Genomic DNA, 20086 nt, shown 5'->3' on the forward strand with positions numbered 1-20086 from the left:
GGAAGGCATTCAGGCTTAATTTGGGGAACTGGAACACAGATCCAATTCCCTAAATCAAGAGCCCCTCACCAACATCAAGGAACCTTCCTTGAGGGGTCGGTTTTTAGAGAGCTGCTAACCAGACTAAGAGTCGAAGATCTAAATGATTTTTTTATGAGAGACAAAATTTGGCAGACTCGAACCTATCTGATATTACCATGATGACAAATGACTTCGAAAAGGCGATAAATGACATGCCCATGCACTATGCCCCAGGCCCAGACTCATGGAACTCTGTGTTCATCAAGAACTGAAAGAAGCCCCTATTATGTACTTTTAACATCCTATGGAGAGGGAGCATGGACACAGGGGTCATCCTACATCTGCTAAAAACAACAGACAGCCCCACTCCACAAATGGGCAGTAAAGCAATAGCAAAGAACTACAGACTGATAGCGCTTACTTCCTATATCATAAAATTCTTTGAAAGGGTTCTAAGAAGCAAGCTCGCCACTCATCTAGATACCCATCAGTTACACAACCCAAGGCAACATGGGTTTAGAGCAGGTCGCTCTTGTCTGTCCCAACTACTGGACCACTATGACAAGGTCCTGGATGCTCTAGAAGACAAATAAAATGCAGATGAAGTATGCACAGACTTTGCAAAAGCATTTAACAAGTGTGACCATGGTGTTATAGCATGATAAAGGAATAACAGGAAAAACTGGTAGGTGGATCTATAATTTCCTGACAAATAGAACACAAAGAATAATAGTAAACAAAGTCCCAGGCAGCTATGGTGAAAAGCTCTGTCCCACAAGGCACAGTACTCGCTCCCATTCTGTTTCTCATCCTCATATCTGATATAGACAGAGATGTAAGCCATAGCTCCATGCCTTCCTTTGTGGATGACACCCAGATTGCCATGACAGTGACTGCCATCAAAGACATCGCAAGACTCCAAGCGGACATAAACCAAATCTTCAAATGGGCCACTCAAAACAATATGAAGTTCAGTGAAGAGAAATTTCATCTACTCAGATATGGAAAACTTGAGAAAATTAAAACTGTATCAGGGTATAGGACATATTATAACCATGCAATAGAGCAAAAAAGTAATGTGAAGGACCTGGAAGTAATAATGTCAGAGGATCTCGCCTTCAAAGACCACAACACTGTATCTACCACATCTGCTAGGAAACTGATGGGATGGATAAAGAGAATCTTTAAAACTAGGGATGCTAAGCCCATGATTCTTTTCAAATTGCTTGTTCTCTCTAGGCTGGAATACTGCTGTACACTAACTGCCCCTTTCAAGGCAGAGGAAATTGCTGACCTGGACTAAATTACTGGGAACAGTTGAAGGCGCTTGATTTGTATTCCCTGGAACGTTGGCGAGAGAGATACATGATAATATACATTTGGAAAATCCTAGAGGGATTAGTACAAAACTTGCGAAAATCAATTCATATGAAAGCAAAAGACTCGTCAGGAGATGGAACATTTCCCCAAGGAAAAGCAGGAGCGCCACGAGTACACTGAGAGTCAACACAATAAGTGTCCGGGGCCCAAGACTGTTCAACTGCCTCCCAGCATACATACGGGTGATTACCAATTGACCCCTGGCTGTCTTCAAGAAGGCACTGGAGAGGCACCTAAAGTCAGTACCTAACCAGCCGGGCTGTGGTTTGTATGTCAGTTTGCGTGCGGCCAGCAGTAACAGCCTGGTTGATCAGACCCTGATCCACAACAAGGCCTGGTCTCAGACCGAGCTGTGGGGGCATTAACCACTGAAACCTTCTCCAGGTAAACTCCAGGTAATCAGATCCAATTCCCTAGATCAAGAGCCCCTCACCAGTGTCAAGGAACCTTCCTTGAGGGGATCCAAGGGGAGAGTAACTCTCTTTGGATTAAGAGTTTTTCACTGGCTTTGTCACCTTTCTTGAAGGAAGACCTAGACAACAGACATCAGGTATATTCCTTTGCTTTGGCAAACACACTACTCTCTCTGGGGTCAACATTATTCATTCTCAAGGATTGCACTTAAATGTTTTGGGGCTTTTCAGCTGTCCCTAATTTAAAGTCTGCATGCAAAACCCAACATCTTATCATTGTGAAATTGCCAAGACACCCATTGTGTCCATTAACAAGTTCATTTCCATAGCTTTCAGTTTTTTTTAATCAATGGAAAACACTAAATCCTAGGAGTCACATAGCATTTGGGGACTGGAAGGTATTCAGGTTCAATCCAAGGAAGGGGAGGGTAAGTCTAGTTCTTTTATCAAGAGCCCTTCACCATCTTCAATACACTTCCCATGAGAAGTCCATAGCTTTCATGATTCAGTGGTGTTTCATTAAAGATTTTTATAAAAGTTTCAGTTGCCACCAATCTTTACCTGAAACCCCTCAGCTTCTTGATGATTCATAGGCCTACCTCCTCCTTCAGTTCTTTCTGCCTCTTCTCATTCCCACTTTATGGAAATTCCTTTTTTTCAAGCAGTTTCCCCTCTTTGCTTTGTTCCTGTGTTCTCTTCCTTGATTATTTCAACTTTTGTCAAATAGGCCAAGATGATGTTGTATGGTCATCTGAACTGATGTCAGTGCTCTTCTGACAGTAAAAGTGTCTTTTTTGTTGAGTCACCCTACCTCAGTGGAAGATGACAGAAGCTAAAAAAAATACTTACCAATACTGAGGAAATGTAATTTTCCCCAAACCTACTTAGGATAAGCTGAGTAAACTTATGAACTATGTAAAAGGATATTTTTTGATATTTGCAGAGGATATTTTTTAGTGTTCGCAGAGCACAAGGTTCCAGAAGGAAAATAAAATTCAATGTTATTTGCTGCACATCTTCCAAATTTATTTAATTAAAAATACAATGATTATGTGTGAATGATGGTGAAAGTGTTTCTTTCTTTTTTGGGTCACCTGCCTCGGTGGGAGACGGCTGGCGTTAAAAAAAAAAAAAAAAAAAACATTCATTATAAGTCAAAAATATAACAATGAAATTCACATACATTTCCAAGCCATCAAATTTTAACTAACAAATTTTTTTTTTTCAGGGAAGGATTGGTTTTTATAATGCTGTACTATACCGTAAAAAATTACTAAAAAGTTAGTGAGTACCACCACTTTTAGTCTTCTTTGGCAAGGCCAACCATTTTCTCAGATATCTGCCACAACTTTTCTGCTGCTGCATCATCTCGTGCTGCAGCACTAGCACAGCCAAGACCACAGTCACTGTTTCAAAGAAAACAAGAAATTTAAACACATTAATAACTAAATTGGGAATAGAAAAGTAGTATGAATATGAATGTAATAACAGATATGGTCCTCACTGTCATTAGTATCCATGTACTCGCCCATCCAATCAGCAAGACCCAAAGAAATTGCACAGCTTTGAATGAATTCATAGAAATTGCCCTGCTTTGAATGAATTCATAGTGTGGAAATTAGGAAGAGGGGTAGAGCTACTAAAAGTATTATTCAGAGGGCTGAGGAGGGGTTGTTGAAGTGGTTTGGTCATTTAGAGAGGATGGAGCACAATTGGATGATTTGGAGGGAGTATCAATCTTTAGTGGAGAGAACACTGGGTAGGGGTAGTTCCAGGAAAGGGTGGAGGGAGGGGGATAAAGAAGGCTTTATGTTCAAGGGGTTTGGACGAACAGCAGGCATGTGTGTGTGTGTTAGGCAGGAGTGAGTGGAGATGAGATAAATGTTTTTTTGGAACTTGACGAGTTGTTGCAGTATGAGCAGGGTAATATTTTGTGATAGGATTCAGGGAAACCGGTTAGCCAGTCGAGTCCTAGAGGTGACAAGTATAGTGCCTGCACTCTAAAGGAGGGGGTTTGGAATTTCTGCTGTTTGAAGGGATATCTAAACTGTTGTATCTACACATATCTGGCAAGACAGTGATAGTGTGAATGATGGAGAAAGTGTTTCTCTTTTGGGTCACCCTGCCATGGTGGGAGATGGCCAGCATGTTAAAAAAAAAAATCAGTGAAACCAAACTCAATTAAAAATTCTTTTTAATCAAATGTATACACTTATTATTATACATACACATCAAAACACAAACAAGTACCTGTAATAGTAAGGCTCCTTTTGAGTAGCTTCTAATGCACAGTGAAGAGTGGTCTGAATACCTTCAATTGTGCTTTTAAAAAAGATGGTACTCAAATTACTAGCTGACCAGGTCCCCATTATGTGACGACCTAAATTAGACTGTACAGCTCCTGGGTGAACAGCAAAGACTTGAATGTTTGTCCCTGTAAAATATGAAACATGATTAAACATAAGATTAGATTTTTCAGAGATGATGACATATATGCCACATATCTATTACAAGTCTTTAAATATTAACAATAATAAAGTTTTTCTTTCTTTTTGGGTCATCCTGCCTCTGTGGGAAACCGATGATGTGTTAAAATAAAAATAAAAAAAATAAAGTACAAAGACTGAAAGAGTATCAGCATATTACAAAGCACTCTGAATTGTAAAAAAAAATTGCATTTACAAGTGAAAAAAAAAGAGTGATTTTGCTTTACGGGGGTAGACTGGAACCTAACCCGCATATAAGTGGTGCCCTCCTGTATTTCCTTATACCTATTGCCCCTGTTCATCCAGCAGCAAGTACCTGGGTATTAACCAACTCTTGTAGATTGTATCCAAGTAGGGTGGTTTATCTTAGATACGGTTAGGATTTGAAATGAGTTGAAGTAGGATAACAGCCTTTAGTGTATATATTTAGAGATAAAAAAAAAAATCTCATGAATCAAATAGTTTTATAGAGTAAGAAGATATTCATTCTTATGATGAGCTGTACACATTATGTTTAGCATTTTAAGAATAGCATCTTTTTGCTCTTTTAGGATCTAACTTCTAATTGGCAGGAACTTATTACCAAACTTTAATAATTACCTTTCAATATCTTTGCAAGTTGTCGGGTGAAAAGAACATTTGCTAGCTTGCTGTTTTCATATGCATGAACTCTGTCATATCCTTTTTCATAGTTCATGTCATCAAATGGAATACAACCTCCTGAAATAAAAGTTTTTCATGAAAATCAAGTTAATTTTATTCCAAGATCTGCAAAACTAGCCACCATTGTATCGAAAGTACAATTTTTACTGCAGTTAATAATATTCCATGATTAGCAACCCAGTACATATAATGAATTCATCAATGTATGTTTCAGCTGCTGATTCGAAACCTTGAATACAGGGATACACACATTATTCATGCCTTAAATGCAAAGTTATTTTGGTGCCTTCCTTGCCACGGTGTAGTTCTATGCCTTGTCCACAGGGTCCAAGAATTTTCAAAAATTTTTTTTTTCTAATGAAATGGTAGAGAATCTTTTTCTGAGGGTAATAAAACAAAAAGCACCAAATTTGATAGAAAATTGACGAAATTACACTCATGAATTTTACTGCATCAGCAATATTTACACATCAGTGATTTTGCCCACTTTGACTCCTATTTTAGGCCAATTACATTATTCCAGTCGACCAAATTCTTAGCTATTTTACTAGCATCACTTCTATTTTATCAAATCAGCACAAGAAACTGCCCAATTAACTATTTCAACTACCCAATAATCAGAAATTGGTAATTTGGCCAATTTCACACAAAGTTCAAAATATTCCAATTTCAAAATAGAGTCCAGAATAAACAATGCAGGCATTCCTGGCAATAAAACAACATTTCCTCTGTTTATTAGTTATGTTTCCAGGCTTTACAGATGAATTTCATTTTCATTATTTATTCACATAAAGAAATTTAATTCACACCAAAAAATAGAAGATTTACTGTTATGCAATATTGTAATAATTGTAATAACAATATCAGCGCATTTGTGAATGCATATTAGACCCACCAGCTGATGTGTATTGGATGCGTGACATCAACTGTTTACTCTTTAACATCAACAAAAATCGAACATTTCTGATAATTTGAGCTGAATTTCAAGCTATTTTCAGTACTAAAACCAATCAAAATCATTTCTATTTCTGTAATACAGTGGACCCCCGGTTAACAATATTTTTTCACTCCAGAAGTATGTTCAGGTGCCAGTACTGACCGAATTTGTTCCCATAAGGAATATTGTGAAGTAGATTAGTCCATTTCAGACCCCCAAACATACACGTACAAACGCACTTACATAAATACACTTACATAATTGGTCGCATTCGGAGGTGATCGTTATGCGGGGGTCCACTGTATATCTTCCATTCTATCAAATGAGACCAAGAAAATGTGAATACAACTGTAAAAACCATACAAAAATACACCATAAATTTGCTGTCTTAATCCAAAAAGGTGGTCGCAGTTTTTTCTCATTATGCACTGCGTGCTACAGAATTTGTTTTATATGGTGCACATTTACCACATACAGTGGAACCTTGACTTAAGAGTTTAATCCGTTCTGTGACCTAGCTCGTAACTCAATTTGCTCGTACATATATCAAATCAATTTAACTCATTTAAATTAAATGAAATGCCGTTAACCCATTCCAGCGGAATTCCTGCTCTCGGGAGGCAGGACAAAATACTTCAATATAATGCTAATATCAACTCTATGGCTTATTTATCTATCACAAGTGAGGTGAAAGTGTAGAATGATGATGAAAGTGTTTTCTTTTTGGGGATTTTCTTTCTTTTTGGGTCACCCTGCCTCGGTGGGAGACGGCCGACTTGTTAAAAAAAAAAAAAGTAATCTAATATGACAAACAATATAAATAACATAGAAACATTATATATACTCTAGAATGAATAAAGCATGTCATTATGTGAATAGTGGTGGCTGCCATTCCTGCTCCCGCTCTAACCATATCTTCCCATGCTTCCCCATCTGAGGTCTTATTATAAGAGAAAACAAAGTGTTTGTGAGGCTAACTGCACTAGATCACTAGTTTCATAAGGAAAATACTGAAACAATGTATTTATAAATAAGAAATATTGTATAAAAACATAATAAAATATAACAGAATGTAAAGAAATTCACTGGTTTTATGAAGTGTACGTACATATTTACCTTAGAGAAGAGATACTGGCAGAGCGGCGTATGCTGTCAGTGGCCCTATAAACCCCACCAACAACAACATTGGATAAGTTTGTTTTGTTTGTCCTTTTTCTATCACTTAACCCCTTAACTTACTTGCTACACTTTAATGCTAAACTTAGCTGATACAATTTGTTTTTTACTTTTTTGCCACTGATTTACTTGCTACACTCTTAATGCTACAACCGACAACCCGCACACCACGCTTATGTTTATCTATGATTTCATGCTTTAATTCCATCATCCTCTTTTTCTTCTCAGCACTGTCCTTTGCACTTACTTTCTTAGGACCCATGGTTAGAAAAAAGAAATTTGGCAAAATAACTGCACAAAATGCAAGCAAAACACAAGAGAAATGCTTCCACAACGAGGTAAATACGTGCACTGAAGCTCGCTCATTATTATTATTCTTCTTCTTTCAACGTACCAGCCGTATCCCACTGAGGTGGGGTGGCCCAAAAGAAAAAACTGAAGTTTCTCCTTTTAAATTTAGTAATATACAGGAGAAGGGGTTACTAGCCCCTTGCTCCCGGCATTTTAGTCGCCTCTTACGACACGCATGGCTTACAGAGGAAGAATTCTGTTCCACTTCCCCATGGAGATAAGAGGAAATAAACAAGAACAAGAATTAGAAAGAAAATAGAAGAAAACCCAGAGGGGTGTGTATATATATGCTTGTACATGTATGTGTAGTGTGACCTAAGTGTAAGTAGAAGTAGCAAGACTTACCTGTAATCTTGCATATTTATGAGACAGACAAAAGACACCAGCAATCCTACCATCATGTAAAACAATTACAGGCTTTCGTTTTACACTCACTTGGCAGGACGGTAGTACCTCCCTGGGCGGTTGCTGTCTACCAACCTACTACCTACATTATTATTATTATTATTATTATTATTATGGAGGCAAAGAAGGGAATGTATGAAAGTATAGTAGTACCAACACTCTTATATGGGTGTGAAGCTTGGGTGGTAAATGCAGCAGCGAGGAGACGGTTGGAGGCAGTGGAGATGTCCTGTTTAAGGGCAATGTGTGGTGTAAATATTATGCAGAAAATTCGGAGTGTGGAAATTAGGAGAAGGTGTGGAGTTAATAAAAGTATTAGTCAGAGGGCAGAAGAGGGGTTGTTGAGGTGGTTTGGTCATTTAGAGAGAATGGATCAAAGTAGAATGACATGGAAAGCATATAAATCTATAGGGGAAGGAAGGCGGGGTAGGGGTCGTCCTCGAAAGGGTTGGAGAGAGGGGGTAAAGGAGGTTTTGTGGGTAAGGGGCTTGGACTTCCAGCAAGCGTGCGTGAGCGTGTTAGATAGGAGTGAATGGAGACGAATGGTACTTGGGACCTGACGATCTGTTGGAGTGTGAGCAGGGTAATATTTAGTGAAGGGATTCAGGGAAACCGGTTAGAGCACCTCTGCAAAAACAGTGATAATGTGCGACTTAAGAAATCGTAATGACACGATTGCAAATAAACCATACCCCCGGCCGGGATTGAACCCGCGGTCATAGAGTCTCAAAACTCCAGCCCGTCGCGCTAGCCACTAGACCAGCTAGCCACAATAAGATTCATCCAACTAGGTATATTTCTACACCATAGGAAAGTTAGCACAGGCACCTCTGTGACCACAAATGCAAGTTTTTACAGACGAATCTCCAGCTAGCGTGGCCGTGACGAACTCTAGCTCAAGTCCCTTCACTGCCGTCAACATGCCGTCAGTCATGTTGACGGCAGTGAAGGGACTTGAGCTAGAGTTCGTCACGGCCACGCTAGCTGGAGATTCGTCTGTAAAAACTTGCATTTGTGGTCACAGAGGTGCCTGTGCTAACTTTCCTATGGTGTAGAAATATACCTAGTTGGATGAATCTTATTGTGGCTAGCTGGTCTAGTGGCTAGCGCGACGGGCTGGAGTTTTGAGACTCTATGACCGCGGGTTCAATCCCGGCCGGGGGTATGGTTTATTTGCAATCGTGTCATTACGATTTCTTAAGTCATGTTGACGGCAGTGAAGGGACTTGAGCTAGAGTTCGTCACGGCCACGCTAGCTGGAGATTCGTCTGTAAAAACTTGCATTTGTGGTCACAGAGGTGCCTGTGCTAACTTTCCTATGGTGTAGAAATATACCTAGTTGGATGAATCTTATTGTGGCTAGCTGGTCTAGTGGCTAGCGCGACGGGCTGGAGTTTTGAGACTCTATGACCGCGGGTTCAATCCCGGCCGGGGGTATGGTTTATAATGTGCGAGTGTGGTGAAAGTGTTGAATGATGATGAAAGTATTTTCTTTTTGGGGATTTTCTTTCTTTTTTGGGTCACCCTGCCTCGGTGGGAGACGACCGACTTGTTTAAAAAAAAAAAAAAAAAAAAAAAAATTATTATTATTATTACTATGGGGAAGCGCTACATCCATAGGATTATACAGCGCCTGTGGGAGGGAGGGCATGTAAGGTATTCAGGCTTAATTTAAAGAACTGGAGCACAGATCCAATTTCTTAGATCAAGAGCCCCTCACCAAGTTACAAGCGAGCTTCTCCCTTGAGGGGAAAGCTCGCTTGTAACTTGGACAAATACATGAATGAGAGGGGTTGGATTTGAGTGGGACTTGCACGTGAGTAAATAGATTTGTCAGAGCTTAATGTTAGGGTAGCACTGAAAGTAGGTTGGGTAAATGTTCTGTTGGTGAGTTGGTATTGTAAAGGACCTGCCAAGTATGGGCCAACAGGCCTACTGCAGTGTTCCTCCTTGCTTATGTTCTTAACTCGGATTTTGGCTCGTAACTCAGAGCAAAAAATCAACTGAGAGACGGCTCGTACATATCTCAAAAAACTCGTATGTTGGGGTACTCGTATGTCGAGGTTCCACTGTAGATCCATTCTCTCGTATCTAGGCTCAAATTTACAGCTCACAGCTTATCTGGGTTTTAACCCTTTGACTGTTTCAGGGCCCTCTCTGAAACTGTCATTCTATGTCGCCAAATATTCGAAAAAAAAAAAAATTATTTTTTCTTATGAAAATGTTAGGAATATTTTTACTAGTGTTTTAAGCCTAAAAAAAATTTTTGCCATCAGTACTTACCGAGATATAGAGCCGCAAAGTTTGCAGAAATTGACGTGCGTACGGCAACAGCGGCGACTGCCGCCCACCCGGTATTCTTTTATTTACTCTAATTCAAAGGTTTCTTGCATTTTTCAATATTTTTCTTTTCCAGGTAACTTATGTGGCCTGTGAGACCAATGTAAGGTGCATTGTTCAAATATACACTCATTATTTACAACACAATAACAGAACAAACTTTATCACTATTAGTTTGTGTATACACTTTGTTTACACAAACAAACAATACAAAACAATGTTTATTACTATTGTTCCATAATATATATACATATGTACAGTCACTAAACACGTTCCTAGAACTGCTGCAGCTTGTGGAACTCTTTGAAACATGGGTATATGCAGAGGGGCACTTCACACTCCTCACACATAAAACGAGTGTCTCTGCGTGTTTGTGGGCGTTTTGTGGTATGCATACATACATAACACCTCTTCTGAGCATTTTTCTTGGCAGTAGTAGGAGGCAGTTGTATGGGGTAGTGATCACCAGGCCTCATACGAGATGACGTCTGTGGGCGCTGGTCTATTGCAGGAGTTGCTCCTTTGTACTTTGCAATTATTTGTCTGATTACTGACAGGCAAAATTCACCATATTTTGGTGTTTTGTTGGTCTTCAACTTGTATATGTTATAAGCATTTAGCATAGAGATATCAACAAGATGGAAAAAAAGTTTGATATACCACTTATAACTCTTGCGTACACAGTCTGCAAACCCAATCTGCATGTCACATTTGTCCACTAAGCGCATATTGAGGTTGTAGTCCATGACAGCTGCAGGCTTTAGAATGGGTTCATTGGTCTCTCTGTTGTCCCTGCCACTGGGTACCATTTCGTTTGTGTGAACTGATGTCAACAATGTGACATCACGTTTGTCATGCCACCGAAATGCCATGATGTCATTGGCAGCAAAGGCTTGCACCTCACCTCTGCGAGTGCCAGCGTCGAACCTTGGCATATGTTTGCGATTACCACGCACTGTGCCACACACGTCTGTCAAGTTCACTCGCAAGAAATCACTGAGTAAGGGGCTTGTGTACCAGTTATCAGTAAATAACATATGCCCCTTACCAAGATATGGTTCCATCATTGTTCGAACCACATCACCAGAGATACCCAATAACTTCATGGTATCTCTCAAAGTATTACTGCCAGTGTACACAATAATATCTAAAACAAGACCACTTCTGCAATCACACAGTACAAATAGCTTTATACCAAAGCGTTTCCTCTTGCTTGGTATATATTGCTTGAATGAGAGTCTTCCTTTGAATAAAATCAAGGACTCATCAATAACAAGCTTCCTGAAGGGATAAAAATACATGCAGCACTTTTGTTTCAGGTACATAAACACATTTCTTATCTTATATAACCTGTCGCTTCTGTCAGGCCTGGTTTTGTCTGAAAAGTGTAACATACGCAACAGTATCAGGAAACGATTGACACCTATAATGTCACTAAAACCTGGAGTTGAAATCAGGCGATCTGTTGTCCAGTATGTGGTGACAGTGTGCTTATACACATGTGGCATAAGCATTATTGTGGCAAAAAACAGGTACATCTCTGCCACAGTTGTCTCCTTCCACTTGTGTAGCCGTGATTTTGGTGAGAGAATTGTATTTGCCATGGTGTATTCACAGTATGTGTTGGTTTCCCTGACAATGATGTCCATCAGGGGTTCATCGAAGAATAACTCAAAGCAGTCCAGTTCACTGGCATTGTTCCCAAGTGGACAAGATGGCTTTATTCCACTTTGTGTTTCATCAAAGTCATGGGGACTGGGAACAAACTCGTCACCGTCCTGCCAATCCCAGATGCGGTCTGCTGGTGGGGTCTGGATATTGTACCGTGGTTGTGGCTGTGCAGGTTGTGGTGGTGCAGGTTGTGGCAGTGTGGGGTAGGGTGAGGCTGGTTGTTCTGCTGAGTCAGCCGCGTGGCTAGTAGCGTGGCCCGGTGATGGTGCCACATGGGCCGTGCCACCCTCACTATCACCACCACTGCCTCCTCCCTCACTGTCACCATTCATACCCATCGTTACAATATCGTCATCTTCACTATCAGGTCGTGGTGTTGGGCCACGGGATGTGCTCCCAGAGTTTCTCCTTCCCCTTGGAACAACATATGAAACACTACCAGACCGCATGCTACGTCGTACATACTGGCGCTTCACTGGGGAATATTCACTCTCACTGTCACTAGAACTGCTTTCAATGACCTTGAAATCACTATCACTATCACTATCACTATCACTGCTATCATCAGGGTGTTGTACACGACCAAATAGTTTCCTCTTTCGTCCTGGTACAGGCGAACGTGAACGTGAACAAGCCGGCACAGCACCAGAGGTCGAAGGTTGTGGGTCATCTGGGTTTTCGTCACTATTTACGTTATCCTGGGCACTTTTTTCGGTAACACTCACTTGAAAACCCTTGAATTCACTGTCACTGACACTTTCATCGCTGTTAGAGCTATCACTTGGGAACAAAAGACCTCCAATCCGCCGAGGAGTGAGGAACTTCTTACCGAGAGGCATGGTGAAAATGGACTGACAACATGGCGTTCCCACAATGCACCGCTAGGTCCCAGATTTTTTTCACAGGGTGCACACCGACCACTGAGACCCATTCTCTCCCGTGTAGGCCTATCAGGCCTTTGGCGCTCGATTTGAAGCCGCTAGAATTTGTGCGTATAAATACGTCAGAAACATTGGCTCGTAAGACGTATTTATACGTCGGAAACAGTCACAGGGTTAAAGAACCAGTTAGCCGGACTTGAGTCCTGGAGGTGGGAAGTACAATGCCTGCACTTTAAAGGAGGGGTTTGGGATATTGGCTATTTGGGGTGACATCTGAACCATTGTATCTGGGCACCTCCTCAAAGACAGTGATTGTGTGTGAATGATGGTGAAAGTGCTTCTTTCTTTTTTGGGTCACCCTGCCTCAGAGGGAGATGGTAGACGTGTTGAAAAAAAAAATCTGATGTTACCGATATTGTTTCAATTCATCCATATTAGGATTAATTATTAATTATTATTTATTAGGATTAATTATTTATTTCTACTGTAATACATAGTTGCTTCCTATGTAACAAACTGATTCACATGTTTACTGGCCACAATTCTGCACAATATGTTACACATTATTATTTATTGAGTAAATACTCCATAAACCTAACACAAGTGTTTGTGTTACTTTCAGAGTTCTGCTCAAAATGCTGTGTATATTATGGCACGCTAAAGACGAACCACTGGCCTTCACGTGGCAGGGTCTGGGAACTCGGAGATAACTCTGAGGCTAACAGTGGTCGCAAACTTTTGTTCAGAGTCTGGAAATTAAAAGGAGGTGTGGAGTTATTAAAAGTATTAGTCAGAGGGCTGAAGAGGGGTTGCTGAGGTGGTTTGGTCATTTAGAGAGAATGGATAAAAGTAGAATGACCTGGAGAGCATATAAATCTGTAGGGGAAGGAAGAAGGGGTAGAGGTCGTCCTTGAAAAGGTTGGAGGGAGGGGGTAAAGGAGGTTTTGTGGGCGAAGAGCTTGGACTTCCAGCAAGCACGTCTGAGTGTGTTAGATAGGAGTAAATGGAGGCGAATGGTTTTTAGGGCTTGACGAGCTGTTGAAGTGTGAGCAGGGTAATATTTAGTGAAAGGATTCAGGGAAACCAGTTATTATAGATTTAGCCGGACTTGAGTCCTGGAAATGGGAGGTACAATGCCTGCACTTTAAAGGAGGGGTCTAGGATATTGACAGTTTGGAGGGACTTCTAAACTGTCGTATCTGAGTGCCTCGGCAAAGATAGTGATTATGTATGAGTGAGATGAAAGTGTTGAATGATGATGAAAGTATTTTCTTTTTGGGGATTTTCTTTCTTTTTGGGTCACTCTGCCTCGGTGGGAGACGGCCGACTTGTTAAAAAAAAGAAAAAAATTATGGGCTTTGCAAAATATATCTAACTCACACCTTATTCACTGGGAATATACTGTAACTTATTGCTATTAAGGGTGTTGTTCCAAGTATATTTAGAGTATACTTCATACTTGAATGTCCCAGAGAGCTGACAGTAATGATGCGAGCAGGTTCACTGTGCGTCAGTAAAGGCAGCAAAAGGGAGGTCAGTAGGAAGTGGCCCAGGTGGTTGGTGCCCATCTGCATTTCAAACCCATCTTCAGTCTTCATATATGGACACATCATGATGCCTAAAAATATTAAAAAAGTTGATAAAACTAAGCAATGGCAATGAATAAAACTGGCAATGAATAAAATCTGAAGTGTTTAGATAATTAGTCTTATATAAAAATGTAATTATTCCTTCCCTTTCCCCCCTTTCTTCTACTTATCTATGATAAAATGAGTGTGTTTAGAAGTGTGGGTGTGTGTTAGAGATGTACAAAGTGTGATTGAGAAGGGGGGTGTAATTTAACAGTCCTGTATTTAGTATTTATAATTTTAAGCTTTTAATAGAGTTGCAAAAAAAAAAAAATGAATGAATGTGATCAGCTTTCAATTTTGTGACTCATTATATGGACATACTATAATATAAAAACAATAGTTAAATATTCTCACATATTTCTCAATCACTTTCTGGAAATAATTCAACTTAACCTAAACTTTGGAAATCCTTTGAAAGAATAATGTCATGATGAAGGGACAGGTCCCAAAGTTTTATATAGGAAGGGTTGTAAAAGTGGTAATCTGACTGAAAGAAGGAGCTAGTGGACTTGGCTTAAAGCATTAATAAAAATTATACTTTAATTACAATTACTACTATTCTCCTTGGGAAAGCAGAGAATCCTTTCTCCACGAGCCATGCATGTTGCAAGAGGAGACTAAAATGCTGGGAGCATGGGGCAAGTAACCCCTTCTGTATAAATTACTAAGTGTAAAAAAGAGAGAAAAACTTTACGTTTCTTCTTTTTTGGGTCACCCTATCTCAGTGGGAGATGGCCGGTGTGTTATTATTTGAGAAGGCTTTGGGGATAATAATTGAATTTTTAGTGTTTCAGCCCCGTCTTGGCATTGGCACTGTTGTGGCATCAGCAGACAACTGGTAAATGGATACACCTAATATCTGTGAGGCTCTTAGAGTAAAGCACAATTAAGATAAGAACAAGATGGAAAAAGTATAGCAAACTATGACCACGGCTTTAAGAGGTACAGTAAAAAAAAGTATTGTATTATAAGATTCAGAGGAAGAAACACTATCAAACTATCAAACTTGCAAAGCCACAATGCTGAAGAGATGACAAAGGAAATTATTTTCCCGTTCCCTGGGTGGGGTGCCCTGGTGAATTCTTTAAGAGTTTTTGTGGGGAGAACCACAATGCCAATGACAGCTGACTAGAGTAAAGGGGCAATGGAAGCCACTGTCTGTCCAGTGGGTAAAATTAATTGGCAATCAGCAGTGATGTACTCTTTGAGACAAAGATGATAGGGGTTTTGATTTTGCAAGTGAGGATGATGTTTGAGAAATAGCAAGGCAGAAGCTCTTTCTATGAATGTTTGTAAATTAAGAAGGAACTCACTTCTAGAGATCCTGAATGTGCATAGAAAAATAAAACCTATGATCATGCCTCTTTTGTGTTCTGAAGTCACTGTGAAAGCAGCAGTGATTAACTTGTCTTTATTAGTATGCTCTTCGGAGATTTTATATTGGAAATTAGCATTATCCATGATGTCCAAAATAAGATAGTAACAAATGTCTTAATAAAAGCTCTCCTTTTGCTACACTATACACACCCTAACCATTAGTCAGCTCGTAATTAAAATGGTATAAAATACCGACAGGTTGTTAGGTAAGACACATATGCAACAGTTAGGTATCTTTATTTCGAAACGTTTCGCCTACACAGTAGGCTTCTTCAGTCGAGTACAGAAAAGTTGATAGAAGCAGAAGAGACTTGAAGACGATGTAATCAGTCCATCACCCTTAAAGTTTTGAGGTGGTCAGTCCCTCAGTCTGGAGAAGAGCATTGTTCCGTAGTCTGAAACAATATGGAGTTGAAGTGACAGGATGGAGCCTTATATAGCGCCAGGAGGTGAGACGTAGGTCACTTTGGGAGGTCAGGTCCCTCTCAAATCCAGCCGTTCTCACTAGTAGAGGTTGTCGAAGTTGATTTCAGGTCTGTACCAAGATACCCTTGTGTTGCAGTGTCTGACAGATTGAACATTAAAATGGTATAAAATACCGACAGGTTGTTAGCCTACTGTGTAGGTGAAACGTTTCGAAATAAAGATACCTAACTGTTGCATATGTGTCTTACCTAACAACCTGTCGGATGTTCAATCTGTCAGACACTGCAACACAAGGGTATCTTGGTACAGACCTAAAATCAACTTCGACAACCTCTACTAGTGAGAACGGCTGGATTTGAGAGGGACCTGACCTCCCAAAGTGACCTACGTCTCACCTCCTGGCGCTATATAAGGCTCCATCCTGTCACTTCAACTCCATATTGTTTCAGACTACGGAACAATGCTCTTCTCCAGACTGAGGGACTGACCACCTCAAAACTTTAAGGGTGATGGACTGATTACATCGTCTTCAAGTCTCTTCTGCTTCTATCAACTTTTCTGTACTCGACTGAAGAAGCCTACTGTGTAGGCGAAACGTTTCGAAATAAAGATACCTAACTGTTGCATAGTGTCTTACCTAACAATCGATGCACTGTATTTTGGCTGATGCAAGGTCTGAGAAAGGTAGCTCCATATTCCATAAGACTAACCTCCTCTACCTCATTACTCGCAAAAGGAATAGTGAAGGGAGGTCACAGAGGATTTTTAAAGTCCCCCTATCCCACCCCCCTTCCCCACTCCCTTGCAGCCTGCCACCTGACTCCTACCACTACAAACTCCTTCTTAGTTAGCTCTGGATTAGGACTGAAGCCACTCATGGCGAAACATTTCCTGTAATAAAGTCTTGAACTATATGCAAGTGCCTTTTTTCCCGCATCTTGCTGATATTACCATACCAATATTGTATGAGTGGCTTAATCAGTAACAACCTCAGATCACACAATGAGGCACTGGGGAATTATTAGCTGACTGGTTTGGGCTCTCATTCTTTTAAATTTTAAACAACCCCAGTGGAAATAAGCCAGAATCTCTGATGACATGGCTTTTTTTTCAGTTATCCTAGATTACTAACACTTCTGCTTAATAACGCCCTCCTGATTAACAAAATCTTCATCACGTTTATTAAAACGAGTATATATTACTGGTGATTTTACTGTCGCTTAAAAATAATAATTCATTAACAGCAGTAATAATGCCAGCACCAATGGATACTTTATGGGGTACAGTATGTAGTAATACTATAATAACAAACAGTTAAAGACACTAAATATTTGGTTAAATCTAACAAATAAACCAAAAAATCCATTAATAATAATTAAACAAAAATGTCATTATAAACATTTACTGAAGAAAGGTTATATTACTAAATTATAATCAAATTAAACCTAGATTCTATTTGTTGCAACGTATGCATGACTCGTCAATAATAGTGCACTGATGATGAGCGTCACTTACTAATGAAACACAGCAAGAGAAGATTCTTAAGTTCTTGTCTGAGGAAGAACCCCAAGCCTCTGGTAAAGTAATCCACAGAAACCCAGTGTGGGCTGATAGAACTGCGAAGGAACTCCATCCCAAGTGAATCAGCAAACTTGTCTTACAAGGTCCACAACTCCACTTGTTGCTGGGTGTGAAGGGCTACTGACGACTTATCCTGAGTCCCGGTGCTGTCACTCACGTCTCCGCCACTTCTTATAAAGATAAGGCGAGTACGATAAGATTTTTTAGATTTTTTAGATTTTGCCACCGAAGTGGCTAGTTTATTGTGCACCCCATATCCATCCTGTGGACGGTAGCGCGAGAGCATATGGATACACAAAAGGCCTAGGAACTAGGCCCCAAAGGGTTAACAGGAATACATATGGATTTATATCTACATATCTATAGTTCACTTATCTGTTACAAGCAAATTTAGGAAATTTGCTTAGTATATCTGGTATCTTATTTTCATTAATAAGATATCTTGACATGTCACATAGGTTATTATACTGTCTGTCTCTGTATTCCTCAATAAGTGGTACGATAAGATTTTCTTCGAATTTTTAACCCCAGAGGGTTAGCCACCCAGGATAACCCAAGAAAGTATGTGCGTCATCGGGGACTGTCTGTCCCCAATGGAAATTAAGTCACTCTGTCTGACTTTTTTGGGTTATCCTAGGTTCTCTACACATATGCTGCTATGTATGATAATCTATGTAACTGTATTTGTGTATACCTGAATAAACTTGCTTAATTATTTCCACTGGGGTCCTCAAATCTTGTTCCCCAGGATGCGACCCACACCAGTCGACTACACCTACTTGCTGCTAGGTGAACAGGACAACAGGTGTAACGAAACGCGTCGAAATGTTTCTACCCTGCAGGGAATCGAGCCCGGGCCCTCCGTGTGTGAAGCGAGAGCTTTGCCAGACAGGCCACGGCCAGGCCAGGCTGTGTTGCACATACTTCAACAGTTACTGTATAAAATCCACAAACTTTCCCACAAAAATGTTGATATCATACACAACAACAACTGAAGTATATAATCTAAATTTATCACTACAAGATGTAAAGCAATTATAGAGTGTTTGAAGATAAAATTTAAACCACCATATGTCATGAGAAAAAATATAAGTTTCAGAATACTACAGAAACATTCTACAGAGGCATAAATATAAATATAGAATATGACTCACGAAATCGTAATGACACGATTGCAAACAAACCATACCCCGGCCGGGATTGAACCCGCGGTCAGAGTCTCAAAACTCCAGCCCGTCGCGTTAGCCACTTATTGTGGCTAGCTGGTCTAGTGGCTAACGCGACGGGCTGGAGTTTTGAGACTCTCTGACCGCGGGTTCAATCCCGACCGGAGTATGGTTTGATAAATATAGAATACTTTCAAACAAAACATTTCATGTGAAATAAAATAAGAACAGAAACTGTGGATGCATGCTGTGGTCCCAGTGAACTTAATATTATAGAAGGAAGCGTTTTTATGAGGAATCACTTCATTAAGTTATATATATATATATATATATATATATATATATATATATATATATATATATATATATATATATATATATATATATATATATATATATATATAGAGAGAGAGAGAGAGAGAGAGAGAGAGAGAGAGAGAGAGGGGTGGGGGTCGCAGTCAGCAGGACTCGATACTGCTACTGAGAGGACAACATTCTCAGGCAGCACTCTTATCCATTCGGCCCTAAATGCCACATAAGCTGGGCAGCCTGGTTCACAAGTCATGTTTCTTTCCCAGCCCGGGCACGTCAGTGAGCCTCAAGCATGGGTTTTAGCTATTTCAATCTCCTCCTGTATGTTTTGACCTTACAAGCGATTTTTACATCAATGCACCATGCAGGAATAACATATATATATATATATATATATATATATATATATATATATATATATATATATATATATATATATATATATATATATATATATATATATATATATTGAATACAATGGTACAATGTATTAAAGATCATGAATTTCCTCCAGCTCCTCTGAAGCCGGACGCGAGCCAAGTATGCAGCAAGCATTTCCCCTCTGGATGGCTATGTTGAGGCGCTGGAACATGAAAGTAGCTGCCCTTGGGTCCTTGGTGGTGTCTATGAGTCTGGAACCCAATTCTTTGAGGAAACGTGTGGCATTTTTTTTCCCGTGATCCCAGGGTCTCTGATCCCACTTGGACAAATTGATACTGTTGCCTTATTTATTATTTATTTATTTATTTATTTATTTATTTATTTATTTGAACATGATACAGTGAAGTACAAAAGAATACAGTTAAATGCAGCATGCCAAAGCCACTTGAATGCATAGCATTAAGGGCAGGCTTAAAATTAACTTAAGA

General features: G+C 39.8%; 1 protein-coding gene across 1 annotated transcript; it reads right to left on the bottom strand.

The window, feature by feature from the left end:
- Positions 1 to 2815: 2815 nt before the first annotated feature.
- Positions 2816 to 14365, bottom strand: LOC128686764 (retinol dehydrogenase 12). Its single transcript, XM_053773806.2, has 4 exons — positions 14184 to 14365; positions 4901 to 5020; positions 4065 to 4248; positions 2816 to 3220 (listed from the first exon to the last, which is right to left on the bottom strand). Exons 1-4 carry the CDS (start codon positions 14335 to 14337, stop codon positions 3115 to 3117), a joined length of 564 nt encoding a protein of 187 aa, XP_053629781.2. The 5' UTR covers positions 14338 to 14365; the 3' UTR covers positions 2816 to 3114.
- Between the last annotated feature and the right edge of the window lie 5721 nt (positions 14366 to 20086).

This window comes from Cherax quadricarinatus, chromosome 7 (assembly GCF_038502225.1).
Source record: "Cherax quadricarinatus isolate ZL_2023a chromosome 7, ASM3850222v1, whole genome shotgun sequence".
NCBI lineage: Eukaryota > Metazoa > Arthropoda > Malacostraca > Decapoda > Parastacidae > Cherax > Cherax quadricarinatus.

Bases quoted from the DNA above. Each gene is read 5' to 3' on its own strand.
- LOC128686764 (XM_053773806.2), bottom strand. From the start codon at position 14,337: ATGATGTGTCCATATATGAAGACTGAAGATGGGTTTGAAATGCAGATG. The intron at 5,021-14,183 runs GTATGAAGTATA...CTTTTATTTCAG, and splicing joins CAGCTCTCTGGGACATTCAA to GAGGTTGTATTCCATTTGAT. The intron at 4,249-4,900 runs GTAATTATTAAA...CATATTTTACAG, and splicing joins ACTTGCAAAGATATTGAAAG to GGACAAACATTCAAGTCTTT.